This window comes from Dryas octopetala, chromosome 2 (genome assembly GCF_963921425.1).
Source record: "Dryas octopetala chromosome 2, drDryOcto1.1, whole genome shotgun sequence".
NCBI lineage: Eukaryota > Viridiplantae > Streptophyta > Magnoliopsida > Rosales > Rosaceae > Dryas > Dryas octopetala.
The window spans coordinates 1247364-1266528 of NC_141367.1; the positions used below are offsets into that span (position 1 = coordinate 1247364).

General features: G+C 34.9%; 2 protein-coding genes across 5 annotated transcripts; one reads left to right on the top strand and one right to left on the bottom strand.

The window, feature by feature from the left end:
• Positions 1-519: 519 nt before the first annotated feature.
• Positions 520-2058, bottom strand: LOC147292371 (uncharacterized). The gene has a single exon (XM_086232496.1). The coding sequence runs from the start codon at positions 1787-1789 to the stop codon at positions 569-571; it is 1221 nt and encodes a 406-aa protein (XP_086088622.1). The 5' UTR covers positions 1790-2058; the 3' UTR covers positions 520-568.
• Positions 2059-9944: 7886 nt separating this feature from the next.
• On the top strand, positions 9945-16868 carry LOC147292372 (E3 ubiquitin-protein ligase PRT1-like). Of its 4 annotated transcripts, none has more exons than XR_015120828.1 (8): positions 9945-10131; positions 10774-10802; positions 10925-11104; positions 12527-12913; positions 13001-13177; positions 14794-14909; positions 15812-16580; positions 16667-16868. XR_015120828.1 is itself a non-coding variant. In XM_086234391.1 (7 exons), the coding sequence occupies exons 1-7, from the start codon at positions 10031-10033 to the stop codon at positions 16187-16189; spliced, it is 1368 nt and encodes a 455-aa protein (XP_086090517.1). In that variant the 5' UTR covers positions 9945-10030; the 3' UTR covers positions 16190-16660. The 4 variants fall into 4 exon arrangements, 1 of the variants encoding a protein (XP_086090517.1); XR_015120830.1 differs by having other exon boundaries at positions 15812-16272; XR_015120829.1 differs by lacking the exon at positions 16667-16868 and having other exon boundaries at positions 15812-16272; positions 16390-16660.
• Positions 16869-19165: the final 2297 nt, after the last annotated feature.

The window sequence follows — 19165 nt, forward strand, 5'->3', positions numbered from 1 at the left end:
CGAATGATGATTGTGGGAGTCCGATGATGGTGGAGTGCTGGAGTTGTTTCCACCAGTGGGGGAATTTGTCTTAGACTAATAATTTGGCTGTTTTTTTTTTTCTTTTTTGGGTCATGAAACTACTTCATTCAAAGAAGTCCTGAAGCCAAAAGAACCAAACAGAAAAGCTCAACCTAATCACACAAGGTCAGGGAGGGAGAGAGAGAGAGAGAGAGAGAGAGCCAATGAAAGAGGGGGATACTAGGTGGGATAGGTAAGTTATTTTCGCAGAACAAAATTTAAAAAGAAATCTAACTGCAGGAACAAAGAACAAACAAGCGAACAATTGAGGCTACAGGGGAAAGACTAAAAATAAAAGGATAAAATATGCTTTTGGCTAAGACCCGATTCCATTTTACTTGGTTCCTATTGTTAAAGTTACAATAAATTTATCCTTAAACGTTTTGGGAGACTATTATTTGCACTCATCTCTTGTAGGCATAAAAACTAACATGAGATAAGTATGGAATTGGACAGTAATGAAAGGTAAAGTTCTTCACTTTCTTTTTTCATGAGAAATACAAAAAGATCATACATCTTGGACATCCAGTTTACCTTGATACACACTCAATAACTGAGGCACTTGGTGGAGATATCTGGTCACAAACCTCTCCAAGAAGTACTTCTCCGCAGGCATCATCACATAACCCAAACTCAACTCTTCATCTATCAATCCTTTCAACAACAAAACCTTCACAACAGAACACCTTGGAACAATTCTCTTCTCCAAACTGAAACACAAAACCCCAGGGTTTGTTGTGGCGATCATTCTCGATGACCATCCCATCTTGTTCACCAGAAAATCCATTGTCTGCATTATTTTCTTCTCTGACAGAATCATACACTGAGGGCTCTTCCTGAAAGCAGTCACAACATCATCCTCAGACCAACCCCATTTGCTCTTGTAAATAACGCAATTTCGATTCCATATGGACTTGCTACTCTCGCCACACAATGCTCTTAGTGCTGAAACAAAAGTGGACTTCTTCATATCAAATCCCATTTGCTTAACTTCATTCACAACTTCAATAAGCTTTTCATGTTTGTGCATCACAACTTGGATGTTATGAGCCAGCAACAGAGAAAGGCACGACTGGGGCATACCCATTTCTCTCAAAAGCTCAATATTGGGAACCACATTCTTGGAGTGTTTTTCCAAGAAAATCCATGACTTGCGCTTCAAAACAGAAACCACATTTTCCTCAGAAATTAGACTCCTGAGGAAATTGTAAGTGGGTATAATTTGTTTCTCCAAGCTTCTTGACAAAAGGTGTGGATTAAAAGCCAGAACTCTAGCAAGGTCCTCCCTTGAAACTCCAACCGAGCTGAAAAATTCAAACTTGGGTAAAAGGGTTTTCTCAGGATCGGCTACAAGGATTTCTGGGCGTGACCTGACAAGCTTTGAGATCTGGGTTTCGGAGAGTCCATGGTTGCTCAAAAGGGCCAAAACAGAGTCAGCTCCTTTTGGGGTTTGCAAGTCTACCTTCTTGGATGCTGATATTGCATCTTCTGGGGACAACCCACATGAGTTTATGAGGTAAGTGAGTGTGAAACTGTGATGGTTGGCTGAGATTGCTGAGATTTGTGAGGTGATGGGTCTGTAAAGTAAGTGGTTTTGAAGAAAAATGTGTGAGGGTTTTAGATCCCCAACAACAAATCTTTTGGTTCTGGAAGCAAAAGTGCTGCAAGAAACCATTGAATAACCCACTCTGAGACTGAGGGTGTTCAAGTCGTAAAGCAGTATCACCATGTTTGATGTTTCAAATGTCGATGATGATCAGTTTCTTCTAATCCATCATCTTCATCTACTGGGCATCCTAACATGGTCAAAATCTAAAACCCTAGCGGGGTCTTGGGTCCGTGTGATTTCCATAAGGGTGGATTTCACTTGATGGACTGATCCGTTTGGTTCTGATGGGTAGAACGGCGACGTTTCTTCTACTCGTCAGTCGTCCCTAGACTCACCTTTCTACTCTTTGATTGAAATAAACATGAAAAAAGTAAGGATCCACCTTCTTCGTTTTTGGGATAGTCATGGAGATGGAGTGTCTAGACTTCGGGTTGTTGTGAGAGATCTCACGTTAAATATGTGAGGGCCTTGTTTGTGGCTTAGTTTGGACTATTCTTTTCATTGCCAATTAGTTTTAAGATGGATGCCTAGATTTCTTCATAGTATCAAAGTAGGTCATCCACGTGATGCGCCTAACGACCACACGTGTTCTCACGTCATCCAATATAAATTATTCACGTGTTAGGCTTAAATGACGTCACACGTGCGGGGGCGTGTTGAAAGAAATCTCACATTGAAGATGTAAAGGTCTTGCTAGTGGCTTATAAGGGTTTGGGCTACTCTTCCCATTGCCAATTAGTTTTGGGATGGATGCCTAAATTTCTTCACGGGTGTGGGTCTCATTCCTCCTTTAGTTCAATTATCAGAACCGTCTTAAAGTTAAGGATAATCCCTATAAAAAATTTGACAAATTAAAAATTTTTTAACTATTTTTTTTTTTGCCATGAATTCTTTAACCATTTAATTAAAGAGTACTGCTATTTGCACATCTTTTTTTTTTTTTGTGCACCATTTTCTCCTACACACCCCTATTATTCTTCTAAAATTTAAAATTTCTCTTAACACACCCTTCCAATTATCCTAATACTCATATTTTATTTATTTCACAAAATTTCTCACCATAACACACCCCATCAATTCAAAAAAAAAAAAAAAAAAACACCCACCTTCCTTTCTCTGTCTTTGAAAAAAACACAACTCAGCCCCTCCACCCTCACCCGACCCACCCCTTCCTCTCTTTCTCTGTGTTTTTCAGTAGTCCAGTCCAGTCATCAATCATCTTTGGCTGGATTTGGACATCAAACATCAAACATGACAGGATGAAGAAAAAAAAGAGGGAAAATTTTCCCTAAGTCATTTTCTTTTCTCACAAACTCAACGTATTATCCCAAATTCATTTTTTGGGGTTCAGAATCATAATGGAGGAAAACTGTGAAACACACAAGGCTTTTGTGGATGAGACCCTCTTTATTCCCCTCAACGGATTTGGTTTCAAATGCCCACCTCCAAATGCTCATCCACACTCTCTCTCTCTCTGACAAACATCCACCTTTAAAAAAAAATAAAAAATTTTGGCGACCCGTTCGGCGAACCAGTGCCTAAACTAGTTGTTTCATTCGTCAAGTAACCATCGAACAATCTTGTTCTATTCGGCAGATGATTGTCGAACGAAACAACCAATTTTCGGCGGACCAGTGTCGAACGGCATGCTCGGGTCGCCGTCCCTTCCTGCTTGGGTCGTCGTTTTCCTTGGTTCCTGCTTGGGTCGTCGCTATCCTTGGTTCCTGCTTGGGTCGTCACCGAACGAAACAACCAGTTGATGGCGTTTTTGGATTGGAGACATGGTATGTTTACTGGTTTTTGTTACACAGAAACTGTAATTGGGTTTGAAGGAATTTTTGTTGATAGAAGAAAAATTAGTTGAGGAGACACATTGGGCTTGCAAACTTCACTGATGGAGAGAAACAGACCAGTGGGTCATCGTCCTGGGTTTTGTTTCCAGACAAAGACAGAGAAAGGGAGAGAAGAGAGTGGGAGAGAGGGAAAAAGAGATGGGGTGTGTAAGGAGAGTTTTTTTTGTCCTTTAATGTCTTTTCTCTTTGTGTCAATTAAGTAAATTCACAAATTAAGTTTTTAGAGTGTGCAAAAAGAAAAAAAATGGTATTCAAATAGCAGCACTCTAATTAAATAGTCATCATAAGTGTTCAACAAAAAATCAATGTGTTAGTCTATTTATTCAATCATAATTAGATGTCATAATGACTTCTAATTTAAAACCTTAAATTTGAGATTTTTTTAAATTCGTGTTTGAAAATTAAATTCAATGCTTAATATATGATTTTTGTCATTCTTTAGTAAAACTCGTGAGTTTAAAGTTTAAACAAATTATTAGTTCGATTTGAGAAAAAATTTCATGATAGGTGGATAATGTCTTAAAATTACAAAAAAATATAAAACACAAGAAACAAATTGAGAATATTGAAATTACGATGACCAAATATGTTTTGGGGCCAAAAATTGAGTTTATCCGCACAAAAATTAACTCAACAAATGTTGGAGGAATGTTAAAGTGATGCACCTGCACTTCAAAAATGAAAAAATAAATATCAATTAATTACTAAAGTCCCACATAATACATATAATAGATCGTTAAAACCAAAATAATAAAAAATCTACTGTACTTATCTCATGCTTACGGTATCAAAATAATAAAAATAAATTAATTAACTAGGCATCATATAGCTTTACATATGGATGAATAACTATCATTAAAAACAAGGACCAATTACAAATAAATCAATAAACTTTTTACAATTACATATTAATCAATATACTTTTTTATAATATCATTTTAGTCACTATTGACCAAAATGAGAAAAGTTAAAATAGATTAATAAACATTCATTACTATTTATATTTAGATTTGTATTAGATTTGTGTTTGACTGCTACGCAGCAAAACGGCTTAAAATTTAACTTCTGGATTTTGGGTCGAGACCTAAACCCTAAGCCATAAGTTCTATAAACCTAATTCTAAACCCTATTTATATACCCTGCACTCCATTTTTATACCTTAAATTTCATTTCTATACCCTAAACTAAATGAAGGACAAATGTCGTAATTTTATGACTATAAGTAATGAAAAAAAAAAAGATGGGAAAATTAGTATTTTTCAATGCACCAAAATACATTACATTATCAAGTGGATTGAGTTTAGTGACTAAAGTGAGATATAATTTCAAAACTCATTGACCTTTATGGGAGAAAAAAATTTACATTGATCATTATGTAATATTGAAATGTTTATTAATTTACATGTAATTTGCTAGAAAAACAATTTACTTATGTCATGTTGAAGTAATTTACTTATCCTTAAAATCAATAGGTTGACATTAGTTATCTTTGCGCCAACAATATCCCTCAATGTCTCAAATTTGGCAGTTCTTAACCACCCCTTCAAAATATATTGTTGAGGCAATATATTTACATCTTTAACTTTGTGCAAATATCTCAAAATGTGCCTACAATGGATTCCATTACTCTTAATTTTTATTTTTAGTTTTGCAATTGGTATGAAGAAAAATTTAAATCCTCATCATAAAGAATATCTCACACTTTATGCATCAATCTCATCATTTCTCTTATAAACTAGATACACATATTGATGAGAGAAACTTTCCTGTAACAGGGATATGACTAATTTGGTATTTATGGGATCCAAAATAATCATATGAACCAAACACAACAAAGATAGACCAATATAAATTGGGGTAAACCACTTTTAGGCCAGAAAAGGCTATGCTGAACTAGTTGGTCTTGACAAGGGATGAGGTCAGTCAAGCCCAAGACCAAAGACCACTCAAATTGGCACATGACCATTTGCTGATGAAGATAGAACGTGGAAATCTCACTACTACAGTTTGATCCCACCAAAATCTCCATTAAGGCCATGATTAAAGGGCAAGGGAAGTGGAAAGGGGAGGTAGGGGATGGGTGCGGAACAAGGCACAATGAGCCTATATCCTATATTATGAAAAAACCAGGAGGCTAGCTGATAGGAATTTTACTGACTTAGGCATCATAGTGTTTTTTGCTCTTATGGATAACGATCGAAGATGGAATCTGGGCTTCTCAAAATCATCATGAAAAATCATTGTTGGCAAATTTTCTAATCGGAGAAATTTGGCTCCAACAGTATCTCAACCCAATAACATGATGACACATATATTCTTATACTTCATCACATAAAACTTTTTCTAATTTCAAGATAAAATCTATATCATAGGATGCCAAGTTAGCCTCTATCCTTATTATAGGTAAGTTTTTTCCCATATTGATTGTCATCTTCTATTTTAATTTCATATTTGTAATTGAAGCAATCCTATAACTCATTTTGGAACTCATAAAAACATGATCATGTATAAATCTCTACCACTTGGGATTCTATCTCATGAGACAAGTTCAATTTAGGCTTCTCATTAACATCAACATGATAAGCTATTAACTCGTTGAATAAAAAAATATATATCCTATTAGATTGAATAAAAAATTCACTAATGAGTTGTTTGGAGCATACCTCTTGAAGAATGCATGTGCACTTTATGCTCGTTGGCTACTTGACATTAGAGGCTTACAACTGAAAAAATAAGATTGACATATGCAGGCACCCATGACGATCAAATTTTATATATTGAATGCAACTACACATTATCATTCAACCCACTATTCTCAATAACTTTCATTTAAACTGTGTCAAATTCTTCTCTAGTCTCGGAATCTCACATGTAGCTCTGAAATCCTTTATAGTCAGTGAGTCCCTTTTACTAACCCTGAGGTCTTCTCCGAATTTTTAAACATTACTTACACAAGATAATGGCCCCAAAATCTCCAGATTAGAAATTAACATACATGAAAACATCATAGTAAAATTTCATGACATTTGGGTAACTCTACATAGGCCTTTCAAAGATCCTAACTACTAAAATGAGCCCGCCAAAGAAATTAACAGTGACAGAAAGCCCCAAACAAAAATTCATAATAAATCCATTACTTACCATATTTTTGTGATTCTTGTTTCCATGGAAAGCTTAGGGTATCTAGTTTAACATATAAAAATAAAAAACCCGAAAACACAACCTAAGTATAGCAAAATCATCCCGAAATTAACAGTTGTTTGAGTAATCAAACCAATGAAATCATGTTGATAATTTCAACTTGCTTTTAATTAAAGCAATAACACAATTTGTGTAAAGAAGTCTATTAAGGTCAATTGAACAATGAAAGTCCTTGAGTTGATCAAGGTGAAAAGGAGGTGCTGAACTAGAACACCATTTCTCAGATTCATGTTTCTATCTTGTTAATGTATATGTCCCTAGCTTGAATAATGTAATTGGTGTCATGCTTATCTAAGGGACATAATTTATATATCTAGGTTATTTAATGATATGGAAAGTACAAATAATTCATCTAGTTGATAAAATGTATGATGTTTAACAATTAAGACTAAAACTGGTTAGGGTGAAAAGAGTTTCAACTAAAGTGTTTGATATGTAATTGTACCTTAGCTCTCGGTTAGGGTTCATAAATAATTAAGGTTAGAACCTCACACCTAGATAATTGATTTATGATGATTCGTTACTAAAATATGATGGGATAATCTAGAGCCTCCACCATATTTTTGTTTATGATTGTGTCATTCTCACATAATATGAAGAACATAAATGGACTAAAGTCTTTTGAGTAAATGAGATTATTAATAAAGTTTTGACATTTCATCTATGGTTTTATAATTCATTTGAAGGCTATTTTATGCTATTGATCGAAAATGTATTTCTAAATTATATGTAACTTTTAAATACATGTATATGCATATACGAAATATATGCTTATACATGTGATATTCATACAATCAAGCATAAGATGATGCATTTAGTTTTAATGTATCCATGCATGAGAGCATCAATTTCATTAAATGTTTAAACTAATGAAAATTGAGTGTTTGGACCACTATCTTAGGAACGAGGGGCCGGTCATGGTTTATGGCTTAGGGTTTCAATCTCAGACATTATTGTAACTTCACTTATTATTCGAGTTTAATTTTCTTGTTTTATGTTGGTGAAATGAAATAAAGGGTATTGACCATGAATTCGAATATCTGACTTGACATGACACAACCATCACAATGACAAGACCATACACTGACTCCACACCCCATATCATGCACAGAACTGTTGCTTCACATGTAGGATTCAAGTATCTATGAATTCATCAGGGTATCCAATGGGCAAGCCATGATCTTTTCCCTTATAAATACCAAGGTTTAATTGGTAGGCCAAGCACATCCACATCCAATTATTAGACATGGATTCCTCCTCCAGGAAAACCCTCGATGAGAGCTTGTGTAAGTGCCCCCCCAATGGTTATGAGCGAACTTGCGAGCTTTGTAACGCCTTCTTTCATAGCTTACCAATGATGCAATTCTGTATGTGCAGCCCTGAAGGAAAAGATCCACTGCGCCAATATTATTTAAAGCGGGACGTGAAAATCCCAATACCCAAATATCCAGAGGGCGTTCCATGCACTTGCGGGAAGGGCATTCAACCATGTCCCGATTGTGAAGCCAAATTGAATATTTCATATTGCTTTAATTATAAGAATGTTTACGTGGACATCCGTGAGTTGCCTTCAACCCGTCGGAACCACTGAAGAATGTCGTGGATGCATTCCACCAACTCTATAAAATGTATCATCATTTCTTTGTTGTTGGTTGTTGTGCTTGTTAATTTTATGTACTTGTTCTAGTCTTTGGTTGTTAGTGTGGTTTCCTTTATATGTTTGTCGCCGCTCGTATCATGAAATAAAATGAATTGTGTTGTGTTTACCATGTTTATGCATTTCAAATATTAAAAAAAAAAATATCAAACAACTTGAAAGATAATTTGGTGGAGAGAAAATAGAGAAATTATAATTTGGTAAACTAATTATTTGTAACTCCAATTTGCTTACTTTGCATCCAATTTAAAAACCCAAACAAATCCCTAGACATACTCAAATTGGTTACTAGCATGCTTGTATAAACTTGCACTCACAAACACATGAGCTTCCCAATGCCAACCACAACTATCATAAGTCATAACCTATATGAAAACTATCCAATCCGAAAAACCCATTACGCAACTATTCAAAGTTTCAAACAAAGAAAAACATATTGCGCGGCAATTTCCAGCAAATTATAAAGAAATGACAACAACCATGCAAGGAAACTGATCGACTGCAGATAGTTGAATTGAATCAAACAACAGCCAATGAAATGAATGAATTATTCATAAGAGACAAAGAGATTGAGGAGAAAGATCAAAGATGGACTTAAATGATTAGAAAATTAGGGATTTTCAGCAAATGAGAGAGAAGATGGTCACGCGGTGATGCAATCTTCGTCGCTGGCAAGAGAGAAAATGAGTGATCGATAAGGGGGCTGCGTTGCGATTGGGTACAGCTACAACAGATCGAGCGTTGAGAGAGTGAGAATGAGTGATGGATTGGAAATGGAAGGCTTCAAACTCGATGGTCAGCGTTGAGAGATAAACCAGCAGTTAGGTTTGGGGCTGTGTTAATTTTTCCCACTCACACAACACAGCCCAAACCTCACACACACGGCCCAACGTTGCCAAAGGCCCAAAAAGAATTCCCCTAAAGTCGGTTGTTGGGTCAGTTTTGGGCATCCGAGTTTCATCAAATTTTATAACTGACCACCGAATCGGCTTTTATGGGTCGGTTGGTAATACTCGAACCGAGCTCTGTGGGTCGGTTGTCGGTTGCAACCGACTCTCAAAGACGGGTTGGTTTTGGGTCGGTTGTCAAGTAAAAACCGACCCATTCCCACCCCTACTTATTTGTACCTTTTTGACACAAAATTTTCATGTCATGAATTGAATTTAGAGATTATGCTAATATGAATTTATTAAGAATGTTGGATTACGTAAAGGGTGCAGATCTCTCAAAATGCTGAGAATGCACATTGCCAAAACGCAGATAAATCTATATCCCAACTAAATCTTGGCAATAGTATATTCCCAATGCAAATCCATTTATTTTCTTATAGTGATGTTGGGTATTCGGGCGAGAGTGATGTTGGGAGGTGAGAATTTTTAATGTTAATATAGATTTTACTAACATAAACATATAATAGAGAAGTGAGCTGGGTATAACGAGAAAATGAAGAAAAAATAAAGTTTTTAGAAAAACAAATATTATAATCTGGCATTTTTCTTTTTCTTTTTGGTAAGGAAGATGCTCTAATAATCTAAGTGTATCTAATTCTTAATATAAGAACCAGGCAACCCATAAAAAACCGTTGAAATTTATTTTCAGTTAAAAGAAAATAATCATCCTTTTCTTTCTGTCTCAGAATTATTATTCGAAATGGAAAACAATAAAACCCTAATAAAACAACAACAAGAAGATGATGATGAAGAGCTTGAAGGCGAGGAATTCCGAGAAGAGTTCAAGTGCTGTGTTTGCCTGTCAGTCTTTTCTTTCTTCAATTTTTCAAACCTCAAAGATCATGTCTTTGCTTGAATTTCATCACTTGTTTATTTATCTCATTGATGGGTGTTTGAATTACAATGATTCCATCACATTTCTTTCTCCTGAAATTTGATTTTTTTGTTCTATAGCACTTTCATAATTTAATGCGTTTATTATAATTTCAGATTGAACTCTGAGCAAATTCAATGTACGTTTATGTCTGTTTGTCTGTGTGTGTGTCTTTTTCAAAATTATATGAATAAGGAGAAACAAGTGATAGATTGATTTAAAAACAAAAGGGTATGTGTACTAACAAGGATATACAAGTCCCTTGAAAATTGGAAGAGTATTGTTGACATATCATAGTCATAGCTATGACTCAACATGATTCTATTGTTATGCATATTTACAGGCATCAATAGATGTTGTAAGTCTGATCAAATGAGTTTAAATTTAAACAAGATTCCACTTGATCAACAATCCATACAACATAACATGCCAAACTGTATGGCAACAAAAGATTTCCTTGTTTGTATAAATTTGTTCCACTCAGTGGTCAATGTTCAGGTGAATTAACTTTTTTACATTCTATTTTCTTTGGTAATTGCATGTCTAAAGGTGATTCCTTTACTTTTCAGGGATCTTCTTTACAAGCCTGTTGTTTTAGGTGAGAAACCATGATTAATTTTGAGGCATACATTGCATTGACTTGATTATTAGCACATTTCATTGACTTGACTAAGTGATAGTTATGCCTTTTTGAAGCCTTTATGATATTGGTATTTGCAGGCTGTGGCCACATTTCTTGTTTCTGGTGTGTCTTCAATTCCATGAACGCTTTTCACGAATCCAATTGTCCGGTTTGTCGGCACCCGTATAATCATTTCCCTAGTATCTGTCATTTGCTGCATTTCTTACTTCAGAAGTTGTATCCTGCTGCATATAAGAGAAGGGAAAAACAAGTGGGAGGTGTGTTTCACTAAACTGCTTGAACATTATTGGGTTGAATTGCTTATCACTTTAAATGAATTATCTATGCTCGTTTAATCTATACTATTATTAAGAGAACCTTTTCTGTCAACAAGCATGTAGGAAATCTCAACCTCTATCCCACTTTCTTTTAACCTCTATCATATTTGTACACACATATCGTGTGAGAAACACAACGAAAGAGTGCAAAACAATGGACAAGGAGCCCACCAGATTACAACAGTGACTTCAACAACAGAGAAAAAATACACTTTCTTTCAAATTGATGTTTTCCTAAAAAGTAATGTTTTCATGTGCACGGATCCTTTTTCCAGTGTAAAAATGATGCGTGTAATAATGAAATTCAAATTTTCTTTGAGTTTTATGATGCACATGCATATGGGCTGTTTCTTGAATACTCTTAAGTTAGTAGCAGCATTGGTTCTTCAGAGTGTACCAAATGATATGCAAGGAAGTGCTTGTGAAACCTTGTAAATGGGACCACTCCCACTGCGGCACCCCTTTCCTTCTAATGGCAGATGTCATGAGCTCAACGGTGTTCTATCACCCTATGGGGAATACAAGTGATCAGAAAAAGGAAATTAATAAATTAGTTTTGCACTGAAGCTCTAGAAAAATCTTGATTGCATGGCACTAATGATTAGATATTTAGGGAATATAATACATACACCCTTTTTTTTTTAAATCATGTGTGTATGCTTCTTTTGACTCTTTGTAGACTGTAGTAAACATATATATGCTTCTAAGTAATCCTTTTTGGAAAGTAATATGATTTGTTTCCAGAGATGTTGTATCCAATAAAACATAATGTCTCTAGATATTGTAGGAGAGCAAGAATCTTAGTTGATTAGATAAACTTCAACAAATTTGAGAGTATTTTAAATAAATACTCACCATAGGAAGGAAAAGGAAGTGATTCTTTATTCATTAATAGATGTCAACAGTAGTCCTTTCTTGTTTTGGCTTTTTGTTGATCCTTTTTGTCCATCCTAGAGTTATGGAAATACTTATGTTGCATGTGAATTGTTAGCAAGGAATGTCAAACTTCTTCAGTTTTCTGGTCAGATGATCGCTGAGCAAGGGAATAGTAGTGTTTCAATACATATCATGCATCAGATCTTAGGCCTTTTTGATATAAAGTTTTAGGGGAGTGAGTGGATTTTGAAGATTTACCTTGCCTTACCTTTTTCTGTGTCATTTCATTCCTTTGTTTAGAGTTAACTCTTGGAAAGTTGATGTTCTTTCTTGATGGATGCCCATAATTAATTTGACCTTCTCATGCTCGCACTTTGGGTTGAAGCTTGTGTTAGTTTACTTGTATGACAGTTGCAATCTCATGGAATATGACGTAACGTTGCCTTGTTAAATAATTCACTGTATTATCTTCCTTGGCTGTTCCAGAAGAAGAAAAGGGATTTGGCTACTTCTCACCTCAAATTGATAATCCTTTATCTGGATCAAATCCTACTGAAAGTGTTGTGGGCAATGTTCCATATTCTCCCCCTTGTCCACAGTCAAAGAACTCTGGAAGTTGTTCTTCTGCACTAGGAGAATCTCCCTCACTTGTAGATTCACCAGAAACTACGTCAGATTATGAAGCTAATATTACAAAGCCTACAACATCTCCAAAGAATGTTGAAGCTACTAGATATGCAGTCATCCAAGATAATTGTTTCCATGGTAATGATGTTGCAAATGGAACTCAAAAGAAGGTTTCTGTTTCTGATCTACTGTGTGTTGCATGCAAGAACTTGCTCTTTCAACCTGTCGTTCTCAATTGTGGCCATGGTAACCTATTATAAACTGTTATGTTGAACATAAAAGTCAGGTATATTCATATCAGCATGTACCAATATAAACTTTTCTTTTGTGCAGTATATTGTGAATCTTGTATCTGCATCCCAGTCGATGGGATTTCTAGGTGCCAGATTTGTCAAAGCATGCATCCGAATGGATTTCCAAGTGTTTGCTTAGTTTTAGAGCATTTTTTGGAGGAGCAGTATCCTGAAATTTATGCACAGAGACGAACGTCTTCAGTAAACCAAGCTGATTGTCAGTATGAGAGTCTTAAGAACTTCAATTCTTTTAGTTCTTTTATTCTGTTATATATTTTTCTAATATTAATATCATTATATAGGATTGAACTGGACTGGTCTGTTCTGATCTATATAATTGGAAAGAGAATGCTTTATTTTAAAAAAAAATTACAAACAACATATATTGTCAAAAATTGGATTAAACATCATTCTTGTTTATTATTTTCTCTCAGCCCCAACTTCTGATGGTAAAATATCACTTCAAAGTTTCTACAAATTCTTGTTCCCTTCTCTTGTTTATAACAGACAACATACTTTTTGTCTTGTCTTCTGAAATTTTATGGAATAGAGAAGACATACGTTTTGGAAGCTCACTAAGATTCAGGGTTTGGATTGAACATCTTATATAAGATGCAAGATGCTCTTCTTCGCTTTTATTTTTAATGAGGTTATAGTATTTTTGAGTTTCTGCTGATTTTCTAGGCTTCAAATATCAACAAGTCTTTACATCATATTAAGATGTTATGAAAATTAGGACCTTACAGATAGATGGATCAGAAAGTTTCTCATCTTCACAATTAGAGCCCTAGACTCTTCTATACTGCTGGATTTGTTGGGTAGTTGCCAATGGAATTTTGGGGAAGGTAGATGGAGTTTAACTTGACAAGCCATCCATTAATTTATGTGGTTATATGGATGGCATAAAATGCTGATTCAGCAGTTTCAAATTTCCTTTATAAGCCTATGTTTTTCTTTTTCATAGTTTCTCTTGCATTGCACCAATTTTCTTTTATCTCCAGTTCTTCAATTGGATATTTTAAATTGAGGAAATTGCATCATTGGTCCGCTTACTTTGTAAAAAATCCATATTGGTCCATGATATATTTTTGGTTTCTTATTGGTCCATGAACTGTCTAACATTTCCCAATGTGGTCCAAACCATCAAATTAGCTTGGACGATCATCTTTCTTAGTCATGTGCCGTGCAGTTGGGGTACTATTGAGGGGCAAAGTTGGAATTTCCCCCTATTTTATTCTTCCCCAACCTCTGACCAGCCTTCCCCAAAGAAAGGGGAGGAGTGACCACCACGCACTTGCTGGTCGGAGGTTGGGGAACAATATTGGGGGCGGGGGGGAATCCAAACCTTGCCCCTCAACAGTAGCCCACTTGCACGGCACATGACTAAAATAGACATCTGTCTATGCTAATTTGACGGTTTGGACCACAATGGGAAACATCAGACAATTTGTGGACCAATAAAGAACAAAAAAAGATCGTGGACCAATATGAAACTTTCTAAAGATTAAGTGGACCAATGGTGCAATTTCCTCTTTTAAATTCTAATATGAGGAGCTTTCTTAATTAATTCTGGTTTTGTTCTGTTTATTGTGTAAAAATGATAACTGGTCTATGTTGTACTTTAATTATGTCACACAGATATAATTAGTTATACTGCAGATTTAATTATTTATTTATTGATTAATATTGCAGATATATGGATGTAGTACTACTGATGCTTCCAGTTTGTTTTTTTTTTCTTAAAACCAATTCTTTTATGCGTCTCTTGTTTTAGTTGTTCTTGACTCTTTTATTTCTGGTGTTCATATGAGATTAACTCGATTTCACATTCAGCGCGTGCTCATCAACGTGCTGGCCCGTCATTGTCAACGCTTTCTGATAATTACTCATCTTGCTGGTCTGGCCATGGGCAGAATGTTCATTTTGGAATTGGTTGTGATTACTGTGGGGTAATGTTCTTTTTCCTTTTCTACCGCCTATCAAATTTCACTCTAAGAATAAGCGCCAAGGGTTTGGTTCAATGGTCAATAATTTGCTCTAAGGATAATGGACCAACTTAAAATTGCCGCCATCTCTTGGGGCCACCCCCAAGGTATTTTTCCTGGTAATTACCCATTACTGTAGGACAGGGGGACTGCATGTGCCCTGGGGGTTAGTCAGGTGTTCTAAGAAAGTAGCTTACGGCTTATCGTTATAAAAAGAGCCACTTAACTTATTTCTATACAATCTTCTAACCCATGAATTAATACTGATTATAAGGAAAGTTACTTTTCTTTAAAGTTGCTCATTCTAACCCATAATTTTCATTAATTTTTTTTTTTTGTGAGTTATCTTAAATATGATCAAAATTATGTATTGGTTTTATGAAATTATGTTGTTAATATCTCTGTAATAAGAGGATTCATGATTGGGTACAAGCTGAAGTCAGAAGACGTTACTGTTATTCCAACCATGGTTTTCTTATGTGAATCAGTTGCCTTATAAACGTATTTTGGCTGGTTGATCAGTGGAAAAAACTTTTGAATAAAGTAAAAGAATTAAATAAGTGTAAAACTATCATTGTGTTTTTTTCTTGGCTTTCTTTTTGTATATTCATTCGTCTACTTCCACTTGTGTCTTGCACTTCTATTTACTAGATCTGTGCTCTTTTTTAAGCAAATGGAGGTGAATTCTTTTAAGCATTCAAATGAGTATGGAACAGAGGTGGATACAACTGTTGTGTTGATAAAGTGTACAGCAAAAATAATAATAAATAATAAAATAATGGAAGTGCCCTTGCCCTGATAATCGTAGTACGAAAAGCATGTGTTATTTCTTGTCCGATTTACAAACTTCACGGTCTTCTTTACAGATGTCTCCAATTATTGGGGAGAGGTACAAATGCAAAGACTGCGTGGAGGAAATGGGTTTTGACCTATGTGAAGCTTGCTATAATGCGCCTTTTAAGATCTCTGGCCGATTCAATCAGCAACATAAACCAGAACACAAGCTTGAGCTTGTACAGCCAGATATAATGGATATGCTTCCCTACCAGTCAGATGAAGATGGTCCCGAGTTTCAGGAAGACCTAGGAAATGTCTCTCCTGCTGCTCCGGTGCCACAAGATCCAGAAGATGGTTCTAACAATGTGCAAAATGTTTCTCCTGCTTTTGTGATGTCAGTTGATGCTTCACTAGATCCAGATGATGATACTGATGACTCTGGTTTATCGGATTTGACTCTAGAATGAGAGGTACCAGCCTACAATCTGATTTTATCAAGATGATGATACTGATTATTGTGTTTGTTGGATTTCTACTCAATAATAAGAAGGTACCATCATACAATCTAACCCTCTAAAAATTCTTGTCAGATACATTTACCCAAAACAGCGAATCATGTGTGATTTTTTGTGTTCGATATTGTTGAATGACATGAGTATGCTTATAGGATTTGAGATACCCTTTCCATAAGGATGAAGGCCTCACTCAGTCACTCTTATGCCCTACACAATTGTCAGCAAATAGACCAGAGATACCAATAGTCAACACCTTGGCACTTGATATAGTCAAGAACAGTTCTATTTTTTCATGCTCAGCATTGTTGCTAAATAAAGAGATAGGACTTGTTAGATCTGTAAGGTAGTTTGTCATATTAATTGATTTGGTATTTGTTTAGATTCTCTACATTATATTTTCTTCAACAAGTTAATAATATATGTTTGCAGCCAAATTCTGCACAGATACACACTAATTATATCTGAAGGAAAGGTATCTGCCCCTACATTGATGGCAAAATTACTCCCTAGAGTGAATGACGAAAAAATCTTCTTTGCCTTTTGCAAAAATTCACTGCTTACCTTTGTAAAGAAGATATTTTCAATTTTGTGGTCAATGCCATCAAATTCTAGAAGACTATGCTTTGTATCACTGCTTACCTTTGTAAAGATCTACTGTATAACTACCATGATTGTTCGATTTTTTCCCTCTGATACCTGCTAAATATGATGTGAATCCGACTGTTTGAGCCAAAAGCCATCTTTCTCTCTCTCTGGTAACTTTCATTTGAATTGCTGCTATTATCCAAATGTAGAAATTGTTATCGTGTTTGTATGCCTCCATTTTGGCCAAATGAATATAGAAAATGTTATTTGAGGTACAACTAGTGTTGTATTCCCACGATTCCCTGGTGAAGTATAATGAAATGTAGCATGATCTTGGTAGGTCTGTAGTATGATCTTGTTTTAACTATTTGTGGTGGGAATTAATGTCAGCTGACATTTCTTGCTTAATCTTAGGTGACCTCCTTTTGCAGCCCACTAACAAGCATCGATTATTCGTTCCTAAATCACTGGTAACCTCTTATGTCTTATCCACTTGCTTACTAGAGGAAGTCCTCTGGTAAGCAGGTGGACGAGAGTATCAATATCTGATGTTAGCCTATGACCTTGTTTAGTGTTTTTGGAAAAACTAAGATATGAAACTTGTAATATATAATCTTTAAGAAGAGAAAGAACTCTACTTCTGCACATCAGAATGTTGTGGCTCACATAATTTCTTGATACCACTTGGTTTTAATTGAGATTCAACTACTTCATTATGATTCTTTTGTCAGTTCATTTTGGTATGGTTTTTGCTATTATTGACATGTGTCAACGTGTACTCTGGTTTATAAACAAAGGATAAATTATTTGTCTCAAATTATACAATGACAAAGAGGTGAAACATGTTTTGTGTATGCGCGAAATTTTGTTTGTTGAATACAACAGGTATAATTATCATCATAATCATAAATGTTGTTTTTTCTTATCATTGTTGTTACTAATATAATATATATTTGGAGTAGGTACATTTGACTGCTGCTAATAAAAACTGTATCTGGTCAGGCCATTAAAAAAACAAAAGAAAAAGAGAGAAAGTGGTATATTTTCTTTCCCTCTAAAATCTTTCTTTGATTTCCTTTTTTTCTTTTAATGCTCGGTGTTTAGACTGATTCTGTTTATGTGATGTTGTAAATGATGTCATCTGATTTGTTTTTAGATACTAATTATGAGTAAGGTTGGGTCTCAAAGAATCTGTATATAATACATATTTTGCTTACCAAAGAAAAAAGGGCTTTGCTATTTTTAGCGACTGTGCCTCCAAAATCGCTGCCACGTATATTGAAAAGCTAGAAATTCAACGCTTTTTATTTTTTGGTCAAAACCAACGGTATCATTTACGAAGCTCATAGATTTAAATATTAGTTTTTATCCTGGCCAAAAAAAAAAATATTAGTTTTTAAAAAGCTGACAACTCCTTAAAGTTTTTTATTTCCATTTTTACCCTCTTGCTTTTAGTTTCTAAGAAACTCATTTTTTCAACTCATCAGTTTCTTCAATCGGTAAAGAAAAAACTGCAGATATTCTTCCATTACTGCATGCAAAGCTTGAATCAACCACGATCGAACAACAAAAAATCCAGAAGCCACATCTCTCCTCTCTCTCATTTCATCTTTTTTTTTTTTTTTAATTCTTTCAAAATGATTGTTCTTTGTTAAACAGTGAATTTAAGAAGTTGGGGATTTTTATTATTTGTACGGATTTTGTTCTTTTTCTAATTTTTTCAAAATTAAAATTGAGAGATTTGAAGATATTTGATATTCTTGTGGGTCAAATAAATTCAAAGACCGTAAAAATTAAATATCTGAAACCCAGCTCTTGAAATCCTTGAATCTCATATATAGTGGAGACATATTTTGCCGCTTCAAAGGAGAGCTCGATGTATGACAATTTTTACGATTACATAAATTGCAGATGGGTAATAAAGGAAGGGTAAAAAAGATTGGCCAAAAAAAAAAACAGCATAAGGGTAAAAGAGGAAAATAAAAAACTTTATGTTTGAGCCTTCTTAAAGAATGTCCTTGGTTTTTCCTCCTTACATACAGGTGGCAGCGTGTTTGAGCATTCCTCAAGAAAAAATGTATACAAATATACAATATATATTTAAGTTGGGATTAGCGAAAGATTCTCAGAAACATGTGGAATTGTGGATGTTCACGGGTGGGTGCTAGAGCAAAAATATGAAGAAAACAAAATCAAAATGAATCATTGTCAATTGTCATGCATGGAATAGGACCATAATTTATAATATTTTCTGTGTGTGATAAAAAGAATTCAAATTCATAACATGCTTGTTATAAAAGTGTGAAATTATTTGTTTTCTAAAATTTATGTCGATGTGCCATG